The 18716-nt window shown below is 44.7% G+C and overlaps 1 protein-coding gene across 1 annotated transcript in view; it reads left to right on the forward strand.

The window, feature by feature from the left end:
• Positions 1 to 18381, forward strand: part of Prkce (protein kinase C epsilon) — a 487170-nt gene extending 468789 nt beyond the window's left edge. The window contains exon 15 of the mRNA XM_027934598.2: positions 15022 to 18381. Coding sequence (XP_027790399.1) covers positions 15022 to 15168 — 147 coding nt within the window. The 3' untranslated portion in view covers positions 15169 to 18381. The remainder of the gene's footprint in view (positions 1 to 15021) is intronic.
• Positions 18382 to 18716: the final 335 nt, after the last annotated feature.

Below are 18716 nucleotides of genomic sequence, written 5' to 3' on the forward strand. Positions count from 1 at the left end.
TGTTAACAGTGGCACTACTTTGAAGAGTAGATAAATGAAAGAGCTCCCTGGTTAGGAGCAGAGAGAGGCCCACTTTGCCACTGTCGGCCGGCCCCTTCCTTCTGCTGGAGATACAGCCTCCTGAAGCTTCACCAGCCTGGGATCCTGCCGCTGCACGTCCGGCTGTGTGGGGCCAACTCGCTGCAGAGCTGGGCCCAGCACACTCAGGCCCAGGGCAAGCCACGGCAGGCAGGGTGCTGGCTGCTCCCAAGGCTCTTTATTCCTGGGTGTCCACACAGCATTTTCTGCATCATGTTCAGTCCCTGGACCCCCTACTTGAAGTTCCCCCCAACAGTGGGTTGTCAAAGCAGTTTACTGACTCAGGTAGAAAAAAAAATTAATGAAAGATATGATAAGGTAAAATAAAATAGAAAAAAAAAAGGTAACTAAAGTAGAAAAGAAGAGATGATATTAAAGTAGAATACAGAATACATCACAACTAGTAAAAATATAGTCTGCTGGATCTGTTCTTCGAGTGGTGGCACAAGGTGCCATTTACTTTAAGGTGAGATGCACAAGGTCATCCGTAAATTATATTTCTTACCATTGGTCATAATGTGACATGTCTAAGGCCTGTGCTCCAATGTACCCCTGATGGAAAGGCTTAGTGGGGGTGATGGCTTCATGCACTGGGAGGGATGTGGGCAGGATGCAATTGTTTGTTTTTAACACAGTAACACTATAGGCAGAAACCACAGAACTGGTGGCTTGTGCTAGGCATGGTGCTTCGGGCCTGTGTACAGGTGGCTGTCTTGATGCCTCCCCACAGTGCATGATGGGAGGCAGGGTGGCACACACTGGGGACAGCCTCTAGGTGAGAACCAGCTGAAGTCAAGCCCTGACTTCACCTCTTGCTGGCCGACCTGCACCCTACACCGTGAGCCCGCCATTTACTACCTCCCACCTGGTTCTCATCTGCAAAAAAGGACATGGCAGCACTCACCTCCCCTTGAGTCAGGAGAAGTTTATGTGAATCAGGCCATAAGGCACTTTGGGAAGTGCCAACACCTGGCCAGGTCCTCAGCTTCGAGCTTCACTGTTTGTCCCACATAAAGTGACTGAGGCTGTCCTAGGCATGGTGCTGGGTGGAAACTGAGGCAGACACCTACATCTTCTTGAGTCTGGAAGAGAAGCCAGTTCCTGGCTGGGCCATCATTTGGCCTCAGTTTCATTAAGTACCAGGAAAGAGAAGTATGGGACAGGGAGGAAGGTCCAGCCCTCTTTGGGGATGTTTCCCCAGGAAAGGGCATCTCCTTTCCCACAAGTTAGCACCAAACTCCTGTTTTCTGTAGCAGGTCTCAGAGCTCATGTGCAGCACTGGAGAGGGAATGAACCCTACCCTGTTCTCACTTCTGTCCTTGGAAGTGCAGTGGGCTCAACTGCAGAGGGAAAGCATGGTGCTCTCTGCTGGGGCCCAGAGACTGAAGGGCCCATCCAACTAGAAGGGAGCATGCAAGGTTGGAGTGGGCTGGGCTGGGTATGGTACTGCTGGTGACAAACTGCCACATACCTGCCTCATCCCCAGGTGCAACTTGCCTCAACAGGGAGCCAAGACTCAGAGGGCACATAGAGATCCCTCTAGGCCATTTGTGAATTCCAGACTGAGTAGCCCCAGTGTGCCTTATACGCTCAGTGTGGACTCATCCATCATTGTGTGACCCCAAATGACTTTTAGCTGGAATTTACGCCTTTATCTTTTATTACCAAATTTTAGAGTCAAGTGATCCAAGTCAAAGTGTGCCTATGTGTGGACCTGGGCAAGCCTGGGATAGTGGTGGGCCAAGAAGGTTAGAGGCAGCAGGGATACATCTTTCCCTTTGGAACGACCAAAAGGCCTCATTCCCTAGGAAGAATGGGGAAAAGATGAGCCTGGAGCTAATGCCTTCAGACAGTTGGCTTCTCTGGCTCTTGAAAGATTCCTCTGGGAAGAGCCTGAGATACACATCTGCATCTGGGGACTTTCTCTAGACATTTTCATCCGAGACATTTGAGCCTTCCCCCAGGATACCATCTAATTGCCAAGGCCAGAGGGGATACCGTGCTGGGGACCTCTGTTATCTAAGGGCCCTTAAGCAAAAGAGGACTTTTCAAGTCCTGGAAAAGCTTCTCAGGGCTTCCTCTTCTATGTGGATTCCTTGGAGAGTTGTATCAAAGCAAGTCAGGCTTTTTATAGGGGGAAATGTTTAAATCAGTGGTTCTTAACTTAGCTGTGGGGTCACCACCTCATTCCAGAATCTGATAAACTCTCACCAGGAACACGCAAGTGTGTTCACATATACAATACGGCTCTACAGTATTGTACGATGCACATGGAAGCCCCCAAAGACCCTCTTCTAGGGCAGGGGGTGGCACACTGCAGCCAAATTCAGCCACTATTTGTGTTTGTGCAGCCTACCAGTAATTTTAATGACCAAAGAAGAAGGTTTTATGACACATGAAATATGAATTTCTAATGTCAGCATTCATAAAGGGATCCAGCCAGGGCTCTTCACGTACATATTGTCCATGTTGCTTTTGGGATACAAGGGCAGAGGTAAGTGGTTGTGACAGAGACCAGATGGCTCACAGAGCCCAAAATATTTACTATCTGGCCTTTCACAGAAAAATTTACCAAACCTTGCTTGGGTCAGGGTGCGGGTGAGGGGTGGCAGAGCCCAGCTTAAGAAGACTTGCTTTAATTTGTTCACTTTTGCTTAAAATGTTTGAGCCATAGAACGTAATGGTAGAGGCTGCTTTGGAAATCACCTTGGAAAGCTCCTCACTTGATCTATGACAGGTGAGGTGCCTGTGCCGACTTCTGTGAACACAGAGGTCACCAGGGAGCTGTGTGTTGTGTCCCCAGCTCCCCCGCACCCCCCCCCCCAGCCTCCACAACCTTCTTTTTTAGGCAGCACAGTCGCCCAGCCAACTCTTCAGGGAGTTGTTCTGCAGTTTTGCAGTTTTGTTTAAAAAGCTTCAAACAAGTATTTGATGTTTAGTAGCAACCTGCCTTCCCGCAGAGAAGAGGTCCCTGAGGGTGGTGTCTATGGAGCCCAGCTAATTCATGGACAAATTGCACAGCTGGCCAAAGTCCTCTGATCCTCGTAATCTCTGCAGGGCATAAGGGAGAGAGTAGGTGTTGGCTAATAATTGGAAATCAGGTTGGTTCTTTCTTTTTCCAAGGTAATTCTAAATGGAATGTGTGAATATACATATACACATACTTATTTATTTATAGTTTAACAAACAATACCAGGGGAGGAAGAGAGGGGAAATGGTCAAATTCCAGCCAGCAGTTGACCTGACTGAATTGAGTCATAGTTGTTCAGAATGCCTGGTGGTCTGCAGGAATTTGGTCCATTTAGAAAACTAGACTAGGGAGTGTAGTTTGGCCCCCAGAGGAGTGAAGCCACTTTCCCTCCGGAGTGTTTTAGAGAGGAACCAGCCAGGCTGTAGGAAGCACATGTGAAGCCCCTGTCTGAGGCTTCTGTGGCCCCCTCTGCATATCAGTCACCACAACCTTCTTCTTTGGACCAGGGAATGGCCAGGAGCTGAGTGGCTTCTCATTTTTAACTTCCTTGAAGCCAATCATTTATGCTTAAGAAACAAATGGATCTTCATTTTCTTCCTCCCTAAAAGGTAGAAGTAACTTTACAAAAACAAAAGTCACATTCTAGAGGCTTGTGTGGCCTATGCAGATAGAATGATTTTTGAAGAACTGAGTTGGCAACATTTGAAAATCAGGAGACTTAACAAGAAAAGCCACAAAAGATCCAAGAGCCAGTGGCATCTGTGTCCCTGACAGGCAGTGTCACCTGGTGAGGTATGCATCTCACGACTTATTGTTTTCACAGCTCCTCCCAACTGCCCAGCACTGTGTGACCCTGTGTCACACGCAGACACGCACACACCCAACTTGTTAGAGACAGAAGACAGTGTTGTAGCCAGCAGCACTCAAAAGTAATTCTGTCTTCCATTCTTCATTTTTGTTTTACTTACCTTTCTTATCTTCTTATTCCAGAGAGTTTAAAGATGGCCCACCATAGACTAATGGCTAGTAATGAGATCCATTTTTGTTTGTTTATAGAGCAACAAAGAACAACATGGCATGAACAAATATTCTAGAAATAAATAAAAGCATCTTAAGTGATACTCTACTACCTTTTAACCAACACGATGTTTCTTAGCTCTGCCCTGAACCATGAGGTACCTGTCAGGACTCCAAGTCTTGGCAACAGAAGTGATTTAAGCTGTCCTGTAGCTAAATGCTCATGCCTTCTTTTTCTGATTTGGTATATTGAAATTGATGGGCACTGATCATTTGTTCAGTAAACTTATTGTGCTATCCTGTATCCTGTTACCAGTAAACCTGGTAGAGCACCTCAAAAATGTTTCATTATTAGTCAATTTTGAGCATTTGGGTTCATATAATATAGTTAGAAGACTTTAAGGAGATACACAAGGTACCCTGGAATTTGATGGTGATATTGATTATCAATTTATTGCATTTATTTGCAGTGACTTTTTTTTTTGTGTGTATGTGCTTCTGGGGATTGAATCCAGGGTGTTGGGCATGCTAGGCATGAACCACATCCCCACCCCTGCAGTGATTTTTGTGTGCTTCTCATTGCTCAAAAAATCATGGTGATAATAGAGATTTACCTCTGTTGCTTTATTCATGGTTTCCATGACTCTTCTATAATACCTCTCAATTTCATCTATTAGAAAGTATCTTTCTTTCCTTGGAAAGCTGGGAATGGAACCACCATTTGACCCAGCTATTCCCCTTCTTGGACTATTCCCTAAAGACCTTAAAAGAGTGTGCTATAGGGACACAGCTACAACAATGTTCATAGCAGCACAATTCACAATAGCTAGACTGTGGAACCAACCTAGATGCCTTTCAATAGATGAATGGATTTAAAAAATGTGGCATTTATACACAATGGAGTATTACTCTGCACTAAAAAATGACAAAATCATGGAATTTGCAGGGAAATGGATGGCACTAGAGCAGATTATGCTAAGTGAAGCTAGCCAATCCCTAAAAAATAAATGCCAAATGTCTTCTTTGATATAAGGAGAGCAACTAAGAACAGAATAGAGAGGAAGAGCATGAGAAGATCACCTCTAAACAGGGTTGAGAGGAGGGAGGGAAAGAGAGAAAGAAGGGAAATTGCATGGTAAAGGAAGGAGACCCTCATTGTTACACAAAACTACATCTAAGAGGAAGTGAGGGGAAAGGGAAGAAAAACAAGAGGGAGAAATGAATTACAGTAGATGGGGTAGGGAGAGAAGACGGGAAGGGAGGGGATGGGAGGGGAGGGAAGGGGAGGGAAGGGGGGATAGTAGAGGTTAGGAAAGGCAGCAGAATACAACATGCACTAGTATGGCAGTAGGTAAAAAAGTGGATGTGCAACCGATGTGAACCTGCATTATGTATATAGGGTAAAAATGGGAGTTCATAATCCGCTTGAATCAAATGTATGAAATATGATATGTCAAGAACTTTCTAATGTTTTGAACAACTAATAAAAAAAAGAAAAAAATAAAATAAAATGGTGTGACAAAAATAGTTACCAATCCGAAAGAAAATAAATCTTAACCAATTGTTTACAATATTCACAATAGAATAGATATTGAAAATTAAAAAAAAAAGAAAGTATCTTTCTGTTAAATAAGGTATCAAAAGTACCAATCCCAAGAAATAGAGGAAATATATTAGGAACAACTTATATTAATATGTTCTAAACTAAGTGGAATGAAAATAATTTATGATTGATATTTTAATAAATAAAACTTACAAATGACAAAAAAAAATTTTAAAAAGATGTCCCACTGGGATACCAGAGTGTACAAAGTAGATACTATGAATGTTATCTGAGTGAAAGGAAAGAAAGATAAAACCAAGGCAAGAAAGAAACGTGCTTTTGGATGGTCACACGTTGGCTGTCTGCTTTGAGTAAAGGCTAAGACTGGTTGGTTATAGATTTAAAGGACACTGGAGATGAAAGCACACGTGTTGTCCAGGTGAGACGAAGATTATCTTATGAACTAAGACCAAGTGGAAACTTCTTCTGGGGATCAGCCAAAGACAATGCTATTTGTTCTCAACCTATGGTTGTGATCTATACTGAGCAACAAGGAATGCTACTAATGTATATTTACTCTATGCTATATACTGCTCTTACCACTTGAATATAGGATTTCATTTAATCCTTTTAACAAATGTATGGGGAGGACTACTAATATCCCCAGAAAAACTACATACTTTGCCCACGGCCAGAGAGATTAGTAACTGAAGAATCAGGATAGAATCTAGGTGGTGGGGCTGCCAGTATGTAGGTTAAACCACTAGCTGTACTACCTCCCGGAGGGGGGCACTTAAAGAAATTGTGATTTTCCCAGTGAGCTCTGAACGTCCCAATTTTATAAAGACCAACATAAAATAAGGAAAGAAGGGATGAAACTAAGAAGGAGTGCCAGTGTATAGTGTGAACTTGAAAGGAGGCTAAATCCAGAACACGTTAGGCTCCTAACCAGGCTTTTCGACATCAAAAAGGCTTTTTGAAGCTGATAAGAAAAAGAAGAGAGAAATCCACTCCTCCTCTACATAGACCAGGATACACATCAGAATTACAGAGCTTTCAAAAAATGCAGAGGCCTGGGCCCCACCCCCTGGAGATTCCAGTTCAGGGTATCTGGGTGTCTGTAAGCTCTGATTGTTTTTGATGCCCAGCCAGAATCAAGAACCACTGTATTAAACCATGGCCCAGAGCAAGGCTGTTGCTTTTTGCCTCTAATATCCGCCCCCAAGAGAAATGTCTTCAGTACAAAGATCGGGGGGGGGGGGGGGGGGGAAGCACTAAAAGAAAACTGAAGCCCAAGAGAGATGAATTAATTAATTACATGTACTAAAACTCACTGGGGAACCCTAATAGCCCAAACCCAGACCAGATCCCAAAGCAGCAGTTAATTACATAGACTCTCTAGGGATGAACCAACATCATCATTATTTAAAGGTCCCCCAGGTGAATGTAGGGTGCTACTCTAGGCTCAGGTTATTGGAGGATCTGCTATGCCTGCTAAGTATTTGGTAATTTGAATATGATGGAATAGAGCAGTGAAACCAAGTGTTAGGAGACAAGAAAATGGTCTTCCAGCATTAAAAAAAATAGGGAAAATATGGATTTGGGATACTTTGACATGGATGTTAGTAAAGCAAGTATCTAGAGGTTTTTATGAGAATCAGTTTGTGGATATGTAGGAAAAATGGCAGTCACTTGAAGTAATTAACATGACAACTTGCAGAGAACTGCTATAGAAATTTGTATCTTTATTGCATCCAAAAAATGGAAAGAGTCCCTGATATCATCTTCATGAACAAAATGAAAACCATTACCATGGCCGGTTGATTCTCAGTAGACTCCACAGGACCATGGTAACGACTTCAGGGAGGTTGTTTGCAGAGGCCAGGTCAATCCTGTCGTCAACACCATTTTTATAAGTGTCTTTATAAAGATATTGGAGGCATGCCAATCAAATTTGAAGATGACAAAAAGCTGAAGGACATAGCAGGTAAGATGGAAAATGACATTCCCATAGTAGTTTGGAGTTTACCTGAGCTTTACCTGTATGCTCTGGTAACGCTCATACAGTTGGATGATTTTGTCTTGCTTCCTTCCTAGTAAATCAACTGTGATTCAGAATAAGTTACAGAATGACAATTTATGGTGATTTTTTAACAAGCTAGAAATATATCCCAAAGAAATCAAGGCTTAGTGTACAGGATTACATCTGGATTCAAAAAGTCAATTCCAGAAAAATAAGATAGGGTTCTATTAGTTTCCTAGGTCTCCAGTAACCAAGAACTACAAACCTTGGTGGCTTAAAATAACAGAAATTTATTGTATCACAGTTCTGGAGGCAGAAAGTCTGAGATCAAGGTATTGGCAAGACCATGCCCCCTCTGAAACTTTCAGGGGAAGGATCCCCCTTGCCTCTCCTGGCTTCTGGTAGCCCCGGACATTCCTTGTGTTGTGGCCACTGAACTCCAGTCTTCACCAGATGCTCTCCCTGTGTCTCCTCGCGTGATCTTCCTTCTGTGTGTGTCTGTCTCAGAGTCCAGGTTCCCTTCTTATAGGGACACCAGTCATTGGGTCAGAGCCCACCTTATGACTTTATCTTAATTCAATGACATCTGCAACCCTATTTCCAAATTAGGTTGCATTCTAAGGTTCTTGGGGTTAGGACCTCCCTGTCTGTTTTGCGGAAACACAGTGCAACTGTAACAGGGTTAAATGGATTAATTACAACTAAGATGGCATAAATGTTTTATCACAGCTGCTTACAAACTGATAAAAAAAAACATGGATACCATTAAGCATCTATTGAAGGGTTTCTGCCAAGTAGAAGGTAATGCCACTGCAGCTGGCATTGTGCAAACCACGGAGTCAGGAACTGAGTATCAGCTCTGGTCACTACCTGGTAAGAACAAGATGGATGAAAAAGCAAGAGGGCATCACCGAGGCATCGTGGCAAGTTGGGTGCTACAAAAAGCCCCTTGGGCAAGCCTGTGCTAGGTGAACTGTCTGTATATTTTGCCCTGTTTTCTATAAAAAAAAAAATCCAAAAGTATAAATAATTTTAGGCAAAAGAAAGTATAAAGAGGGAGAAGGTCCAGGCATGGAGGCACACTTCTGTAATGCCAGCAGCTCAGGAGGCTGAGGCAGGAGGATTGTGAGTTCAAAGCCAGCCTCAGCAAAAATGAGGCACAAAGCAACTCAGTGAGACTCTGTCTCTAAATAAAATACAAAATAAGGCTGGGGATGTGGTTCAATGGTTGAGTGCCCCTGAGTTCAGTCCCCATTTCTCCTCCCCCAAACCCCCACCAAAAAAAAAAAAAAATAGGAGGAAGGGGAAAAAGGATTGTTTAAATACATTTTTAACTTGAAAGTGAACTTGAAATTCTGCTTCAAGCCCCCTTTTTGCCAGGCAAGGGACTATGTGGTAGCTCCATCCTTGTTCCATTTAACTTCACACTTCAGCATGCATGTATATACATATTCACGTAGACTCTGTTGATTAGAATGTGGGTTATGATGAACATCTGTACGTACATGAAGATCCAGCTAATTGATGTTGCATAAGCATCCTAATGACTTCAATTCTTGCTTTCTCTTTTAGAATAATATATTTTTAAAGTGAAGCTTAGATAAGAATATCAACATTTCAAAGTTAAGAGGGATTTGATGGATGAAGGAAAATAATTTCAAGCCAATGGTCTTTAAATGTCTGCTGTATACCCTGCTTTGCAGTAAAGGGCATAAGGCACACATGAGATATTAGATGAAGTCCAGTGCAGGGTCCAGGTGGAGCTGGGGGAGCTTCTAGGAGGGTGAAGTGGGATGATGCCAATGTCAGGAAGTCTTAAGAAGGACCCAGAGGGAGGGTGGTATGTACGGAAAAGGTAGAGGCAGCATGCATCGTGACTTCTGGCTCACCCCTGGGGCAGCGGACCCTGGCTACCTAGGCGTTAGCTGTCACTCACACCAAGCAGAGGAGATGCAGAGACCAGGGACCAGCAAGGTGGTCAGGTGAAAGGCAGTGCCATAATCTTCCTCCCTGTAAGATCAGGGAGTTTTCTGAACCCTTTAAACAAAGCCATCTGTTGATCTCCTGGTAATCAGATAGAAACAGAAGCAGAAGTCACTGGCTCCTCCAAGAGCTTGTGTTTACGGCTCCAGTGTGTGAGAGCTGTGAGAATTTCACCAGTCAGACAGGAAGTAAACCTTCAGCCACCGGCTCATCTCGGTGCCGAGGTCCGAATGCCACAATCCTGGAAGAGCCTCCAGGCCTGGCTTGTGAGGCAGCCACAGAGCTTTGCCTCTTAGATGTGCTCTCTCTCGGGAGGATCTGAGGGAATTTGAAAATGCTTCCATATGTTCTACCCATCCCCCCACTGCTGACACCAAAATGTGCCCTTCCTTGGTGTCACGTCAGATCTCTCCTGTCCAAGACCTGATTTCTGAAGGGATGCCAAAAGGAATAGGAAAGTCGTTTTCCCCCAGCACCAACCACAAGGGTCAGAGACACACCCACTAAGTCCCTAGACGCATTCATCTTGATGGAATTTTCCCAAACCCTGGTTGAAATGGTTTCTATCTGTACTAGAAATTAGGGAACCCAACGCACTGGGAAGAGAGCCCATGAATTAGGCTAAGCCTCCTGTTCTGTAGGCCCCCTGGGGCTTAGTGCTGGTCTGGGCTGTCTCTCTCTAGACCCTTCATCAATTAGATCTCAGTCTCCTCCTCGCTCCTACTGCATTTCACCAAATGATAAACCACTCGGACAGGACAACAGCCAATGGCCTTGAACACAGGTCACTTTGCGGTCTCCAGATAGAACAGCAGCTAGAGAGGTGCATTCATCCATTTCTTCCAGCAGTTCTCTGGGTTGTCAGGACATGCCAAGCCCTGGGCTAGGCTGGGGGTGGAATGGTGAGCTGGAGCCAGTCCGTGGCTGCATGGAGCTCACAAATGAGTTGAAAAGAGGGCTTCGGTGCGTGAAGTGCTGTGATATGAGTTCAGAGGAGGTGGTAGTGCCCCCTAGGAGGCTTGGATCAAACTACTCTCAGAGGGACAAGAGGACTTTTTGAAGGCAGGGCAGCCACACCACTGGGGGAAACATGAGTGGACACAGGACAGGAGGCATGGGGTGCAGCAGAGGGTGCCCTGGGCAGAGGGTTGGCTATGTAAGGGCCTGAGGCAGGAAGAGACCCATGACAGGGAGCACCTGTGGTTCAGCAGTGCCAGGGAGATGGATCCAGAGAAGTGGGCAAGGATGAGACCTGGGAGGCCTTAGGAGTGGGTGAGTATAGGAAACTGGGTCTTTGTCCCAAGAGCAGTGTGGTGCGATAGAAGAACCCCGATTAGCAGAGGAAGCACTGGGACATCCAGACAGGCCCAGCGCAACACTAGTTCAGGATCTGGAGGTATACAGAGAAATATAAGCTGGGCTCCTAACTTCAAGAGCTCATTGATGCGCACATCATGTGGACTGGCTGGGTAGCATGACCAAGCGGTGTGTGTTTTATGCTCACAGCACACAGGCACTGAGATACAGAGCAGGGAAGGGCTTCACAGTGATGGGGTACCCATTCTGTCAGGGTCTGATCTCCTAACATCTGGCTTCTTATTTAGTCTTTGAGGCAACTACAGGGCATCTGTCACCACCCCCTTTTTACAGATGAAAAGACCAAGGCTCACAGAGCATGACTTCAGTGTCATATACCAGGACAGGGATCTTTCTCCTCCTCCGTGTAGCCTTCCCTAAGTGTGGCCGAGAGGTTATGGGAAAAATCCTCATGGAGGAGGAAGGGCTGCAAGTCAGAATGTTGTTCCATGTGTCCAGTGTCATCTCTTTGGCTGTGAGGTGCCGGATAAGAGGCTGGCATTTAGGCAGTAGGGGAGGCGTGGGGGATGGTCAGGGATCAGGATACACAGTCTCTCTGAGAGCTTGCCCTTTGGAACCTTGGCATCGAGTTTTGTATCTGCTTTGTGAGAAGAGCAGCAGCATTTGAAAGGATGAATTCAGTGAGTAAAACTGAGTAAAGGATATCATCTCAGTTCTTTCCAAATTTGAGGATGCTCTGCTGCCAGTAATAGGTGACAGGGTCTACTTGGGGAAATTCCCAAGTCTCCAATATGAATAGTCAGGAATTGCACACAGTGGGAATGTTGGCTATTTGAATTGGAAATGGGTAACTGACATGCATCTAAAATATCTCCAAGAAAAATAGAACGGGGCCAAGTTGTGCAAGCGTGTGGGTGAGCCAGGTCTGTGGAAGTCCTGTGGAGAGTCGTACTTTCTTGAATGCCACAGATGATTCCGGGGCTCCTGAGAAAGCTGGAGCTGAGCCTAGCAGCTGTCTATACTAGCCCATCATTGAGCTAGAGGTCCGCTGGGAATGACATCCCGAGCTGTATTTACTGAGCCTGGCTCACTGGTGGTAGACAATGAGTTGTGAAATTTGGACATCTTCTAAAATCTAGCTCCATCACTGTGCCCTGTTGACCTCAGAAAAGAAAACCAGCTTCTAAGATTAATTAATGGATATTAATGACTGATCAATGAGCATAATTAAGTAAACAGGGAGAGCCACGCTAGAGAGTTTCTGGCATGGGCTTTCTGAGGTTCTCTAAACACACCCTACCCTCTCATTAGTGGTTGGTTGAGAAGGTACTCCAGGGAAGGGGCACTTCTGCCCCTGAGAATAATACCAAAGACCTGGCATTCATGGCCCATCCTGAGTGATGTTACACTCGGACTTTTCCTCCTGCCTGTCTGACTGTACTTCACCTACCACTGCGCCTCCTATCCCATTCCACTCCAGCCCAGTGCGGATGCCCCTGGGTTGCCTTTTGGGGTGATGCCTGGTGCCTCCCATGTTATTCCTACCACCTCCCCTCCCCACTACTCCCTCTGGACTAACTGCAGCCAACACAGTGGCCTGTCCTACTCTTACCCTCCCAGATCTTTTAGCTAATCCCTCCCTCTGATAGAGATCTTCAGAAGAGGCCTTCCACACCCTCTCCCCAGGCGCCACCCTCCCACAGCCAGCATGCGTCACCATGGGGATGGGCTTTGTTGTTTCTCTCTGAAGTCCCCCTCCACACAAGGCCTCCCCTTTCCTCTGGCTCCAGTACTCCCTGGGGAAGAACAGATAGTCCTCCTGCCTTGGGCCAGCCCTCCTGGCAGAGGTGACTAAGCCACTCCTGAGCTTTCCCATCTCGAGGGGCAGCCGGGATGTCCTGCAGCTGCAAATCCTGTTTCTGGAAATCTCTTGAGTTTTCTGTGTTTCTCCTCTGTCCTTTCAAGATCTCTGAGACTTGAACTATGTAGCTCTGAGCCGAGTGAGAAGACACCAAGCAAGACTGATAGTGCTGAAAGATAGGAAGGATGAGTTCATCCCTGCTCCAAGCAGGCCAAGACTCTGATCTTAATCTGGGGCCATTTGAAGATAATCCCCTTGCCCAGCTCATTTAGCCTATGTTATCCAATCTCTCCCCCATCCACAGCTCGCCCACCATGTTTGCCTAGAGCAAGCTTTTCTGCCTTTATTTCCACTTGGAAGCTCTTCTTATATGTATCCTGGATGAGCTTGACCCTTACTATGTCTTCACATTTCTCCAGGGTCCAGATTTCCTGGCCTTCTACCCTATGGGAGGCATCATGCTAAGACCTGGATTTGCTCTTTCATAGTCAGGGACTGGCTAAGCCACCACAAGTTTTCGAGATATTTTCCTCAGATATAAGATCAGCATCACAATACCTGCCTGTTCCATGAACCAAATGAATGAATGAATGTGAAGATGCTCTATAAACCCTGAGATAGCCCTTCCCAGAATGTTCTGCTGAGCTCAGCTCTCAGGAGAGGTGTTAAACTTCTGAGGGGGAAAAAGAGTTTTATGTCAGGTTTGAGGAAGGTCAGTGTAAACAGAGTGGACCAGATTTCTTTACTGTAGACTTAGAGGTTTTAATTTGCCCGGGTGCATGGCCAATCTCTAAGAGTGGGGTCTAAAATATAGCTTTGTCTCCAAACCACTTTTTCTTCGTGGATTTCTTATTAACAGCTCTTAGGTCACCTGTCTCCACAGAGCGTAGCATATGTGAACATTATTTTTCCTACAAATAATCATGTTAATCTTTCCATAAAATGTATTCCATCATTCAGGTTGCTAATCCTAGGTAGTAACCATTAATCAGCACCCAGAAAAGTACCTTCAGTCATTTCAGTGTTATGCTAGGTACTGAGTGAGGAGGGATCTGGTATTGAGGCCTCTGCAGACTCTAGCCTTAGCTCCCACCATCCTTGTGCTGGACTCTGCCCCAGGCAGCTTGGCAAACCTTCTGTCCTATGTATACATCTTTTGTGTTCTTTCCCCCTGTCTTTGTCCCATCTTTCTCTCTGCCAAGGTACCTCCCTCCCATCTCTACCAACCCAATTGTAGCCCAAATCTTCGCATCTTAGCCCAAGCCCTGATTTCTTCACGGATGTTTTTTTAACCAAAGTAATGTGTATTATTTCTATTTGCTGATTTTTTTTCCAAACAAACAAAAAGCAGAATTCATTTGTGGGTTGATTGATTGGTATACAATCCCCAAACCATAGGACACACAGTCGTCCTTTGGGAACTGACACCTCCACTGGGTATGGGTCCTTCTGAGCTGGGAAATGAGCAGGAGATTTGCTCACTTCATTCAATAGATACTTATTGCAGGGGAACTGCTGGGAAACCAAGGTTGGATAAGACCAGGTGCCTCCTTCAAGGAGTTTACAGTCTAGATAAAAGCATCAACATGGCAGGTCAGCGTATTGAGTGTAGTAGTGGCCAAAACACAGGAACATTAAATATGAAGTCACGGTGAGAACAGATGGGGATCGATGTGGGCTTCCCAGAAGACAATCCTTCCCCCAGCCCATCCTATTGATAGACAGGATACCATATGGAGCAGACATGGCAGGGTTATAGGGTCTGCCTCTATGGAAAAGAGAACTCTAAAGACTTTGTGGGAGGTGGATTCAAGTTTGTTACCATGGTCCACAGCAAGGAAGGCCTTGATGGAGCCCAAGACTTATGGCAGAGGGACAAGTGGGTATGAGATGGAAGCTTTGCATCTCACTCTACCCAGACACACACACACACACACACACACACACACACACACACACAGCCTGTGGGAATCCCACTTCCCTGCTTTTCCATCACACCCACACACCCCTTCTTCCTTCTCACCTTGATTCATTCTTCCTGTCCTCCTCTGTCACCTCCCGGTCCTGGGGCCATCCATCGTTACCTCATTGGAACAGTCCTGTGTCTGCTCCCAGTAGCTAGAGGCCTGCTTTGGTGAGAAGCTGGCCGCCTCAATGCCCACTCCCCATGGGGGGCCCTTGGGAGGAAGGTCAACCTCCACTCAGTGTTTTCTCTTTTCTTCTCACAGAAAACCAAAAGAGATGTCAATAACTTTGACCAAGATTTTACTCGGGAAGAGCCGGTGCTCACACTTGTGGATGAAGCAATAGTGAAGCAGATCAACCAGGAGGAATTCAAAGGCTTCTCCTACTTCGGTGAAGACCTTATGCCTTGAGAAGCCTCCGCATACACGTGAAGTTTGCTGATGCTGTAAGGAGCGCTGAGAAGACCCTGTGTGCAGAGGCTCAGAAGATCTCGAACTGTTTCTCCTCCCTGGAGCCCCAGTCCCATGTCCACTCTCTATTTATTGCATCCCCATACCCCAGGCCACCTCCTACCCCATCCCCCCACCTCATCCTGGTGACCAGAAGACATTCTTGGTTCTTGCCTCACCAGGAACGCAGACTCCAGTTGGGTCGGCAATTAGCTGTATAAGCTGCCATGTTCAGATTGTCAGCAAGCCTGGTTCCACTCCTTAGGGGCTCCTGGCGGTGAAGCAACTTCAGTTCTTTTACCACAAAGGAAAAAAAAAAAAATCAAACAAGAAGACTCTGGCTCTGCCATTGGATATAGAATCCTGACACCTCTTGCTTCTCGTCCCTCCTGTGCCCTGGCTTGACATCCCTGCCCTTCTGCCCAGGAGAAGAGACTGGTGCTTCTTCCACATGAGGGCAGATGCCCTCAAGGCATCTCATATGGAGGGAGCCCAGGGGATGCCCAGGCTGGCAAGCTGTATTGGTTTGCTCCAAAATGGACCATTTTTTGCTTGCTTTGGTCTTTTGAGCATGCCAAAGTCATGTAAGTTTGTATCTCATGGAAGAAAACTTTGTAGAAAACATAATTTTGATTTTTGAACTCCATTAACATTTGAAATTATATTATCCAATTTACTTTCTAATTGGCCAAAAGATAGAATTTCCAGTGTGAATTCGGGTAGACATTAAAGGGCTATTGTACAATGAGAATTCAGTCGTCCAAAGTTTGTGCTGTTGATGCTTTAGTGACACATGGGAGCTCTGTGAGTGGAGAGAAAAGGAAGCAAAGTGACATTCCTCATCACTGCAATTCTACCTGAACACAAAGGCCACCACAGTGATGACCAAGACCCTGGGGTTCTCGTGAAACTCAGCTCCCAAATTCTCTCTCCAGGTTCATCCTAAGTTCTCAGCATTAATGCTATTTATTTTCTGCAGCCGTGTGTTATTTTGGCACACTTCTACAAAATGGTAGTACTACTGTGTTGTGGTTTTTAAACATTAAACATGTAAAGTTAAACATGAAATATCTGCTTTTGGAACAAGTGGAACAAGGCTCAATGTGGATTAGGCAGAGGGTGGCAGGAGATGGAAGAGCAACTTTTTTGAAAACTGACAATGTGGCAAGATATGTACCGGGAATTTTACTTCTGAGTGACATGTGATGGCAACTCATGTAGACACTTCAGTGGACTTGATGTTACCTCCTGTAGATATGCTAACAGTGTTACATTCTTTGATTTCCAAGGGTTCTCTGTGGCTTTGTGTGTATGTTTCCCCAAGGTCACTTGATTACCTATTTTACTGAACTGATTTAGCAGGGAATGGAATCCATTCCAACTGTTGCACGTGGATTTCCCAGCTGCCCCTAAATATATATACTTGTGAGTGGCAGAGTGGCACTAATGAAGCTTTTTGCCTTTTGTACATTTGAGATTTTTGTATATAGTGTTTGCTGCAGGCCTGTGGAATTAATTCATTGAATATAGAGGTATCAACTGCTGCATGTTCAGGCATATTATAAAACTTTAGTCTATGAAAGAATAATTATAATAATGTCCAGGTGCAATACTCTATAAGTGTATTGGTTCAAGTTACCGAAAGATAGGTGTGTTCCCAGCGGTAGGGAGGGGGGTTCTTTGTATTGTTTATTTTAAAAGATGTAAACATATGTTAAGCTATTAAGCTATATTAAGTTTCACATATAGTTCTCCTGTGCTCTGTTATATCCTGATGGAGACAGGGAAGAGAAAGGAATGTTTTAAATGGTGGTTTCAAAGCTTGGACAGTGACTATTTTGAGCCCTTAGAGAATGTGTCCCTATTTGCATCGGGCTGGTCACAGCCTTTGTTACTAATGACGACATTTTAGTTCTTTTGTTTTTATTTTTAAAAAAACTCAGGTGTAATTATCTGTTCTTATGATGATTGCAAATATTAAATATTATGCTCTATCAGTCCTCGTGTTTGGCATACCAGTGAATTGATGAAGAACATTAGATTAATTTAATTTATCTTCGGTAACTTGGCATACCGGGGCAGACTATCTTCTAGGGTGGAGTACAAGCACAGAAACATCTTCATGGTGGCATCATCTCATTTTTTAGGAAGACACGACGAATTCACCTGTCATACTCATGCATAACTACTGCTCTCTTTCTTTCTTCTGCTTCTTTTATCATTATGGACTTTGGACAAGCTAGTCACCTCACTCCACAATGCCCAATGGCCTTGTCTGAGGGCTTGACAGTGTCTGCATGGCAGTGGGGGTTCAGCCCTTCCTACAGGACAACTGGCATTTTTTTTTTTTTCTGGGAAGTCAAATAGTACATTCCACCGGGCAGCTGAAGTAGCCAGCCTGCGCCTTTCCAGCACTCAGAGCCGGGCTGGCTGGGATGCCTGAGCCTGATGAAGTTCTCACACAGGCAGGTGAAATCCAACCTAAACTAGAGAAAAAGGCTTGTGGGTTCCTTCAGTATTTCCTATTTCATTTTCAACAAGAGTTTGGAAGTGGACATACTGTTACATTTCTGCTAGTTCTTTATAATTCTCTCTTTCTCTCTCTCTCTCTCCTTCCCTCCCTCCCTCTTTCTCTCTCTCTCTTTCTCTCTCTCTCTCTCTCTTCTCTCTCTCCTTCCCTCCCTCCCTCCCTCTTTCTCTCTCTCTCTCTCTCTCCTCTCTCTCTCTCTCTCTCTCTCGGAAAAAAAAATGGAGTGCAAAAAAAAAAAAAGAAAAAAAAGCCAAAAAAATATATGAAGGATAGCTGTTCTCCTATGTTTTCTCATTATGAACTTTGTGAAGTGGAAACACAATTCTTTCCTCCAAAGGTGAAAGAAAAAAAACAATGCATTCTTGCTTTAAAAGAAAAAAAAAAGGCTAAAAAAATTACCTCTTTTTAAATTATGTGCAAAATAATTCTGGCTAAATATAAAGTGTATTCAATTTAAGGGGTTTTATTTTGTATTGTGATGCTTTATTTGTACATTTTTTTCCCTTTCTGGATGTAATTTTAATATCTTGCCATTCATTAGTGTTATTTCATTGTAAACATTATTGTGCCAAATGTACTGTATTCAAAAGGATGTGAATGTGTATTGTTTCAGAACCTAATAAATACAATGATGTTAAATCTTACTTCTTGGTCCCGATAAGCACTTCTGTCTCCTTTGTGAGTGGCAAAGGGGCATCAACAAAGCTTTTTGGCTTTTGAACATTAGAGATTGCAAAATTCCCAAAGCTAGACAGGCTTCGGCTTTCTTCTTCTCATTCATAAGTGTGCAAACTCTGCAAATAACTACTTGCCCAGTCCCCTGGCCTACCCATGCTTGTCCCTGTGCCTCTGAAGCTGCCATTTAAAAGGATAAATGAGCTTGTGCAGATCAGGTGTGGCTTCAGCTGCCTTGGCATGAGGGGACACAATCCCATCTGCCTTGGAGCACCAGACATAGCCAAGGAAACTACAGTTTTGT

Source organism: Marmota flaviventris, chromosome 14, assembly GCF_047511675.1.
Source record: "Marmota flaviventris isolate mMarFla1 chromosome 14, mMarFla1.hap1, whole genome shotgun sequence".
NCBI lineage: Eukaryota > Metazoa > Chordata > Mammalia > Rodentia > Sciuridae > Marmota > Marmota flaviventris.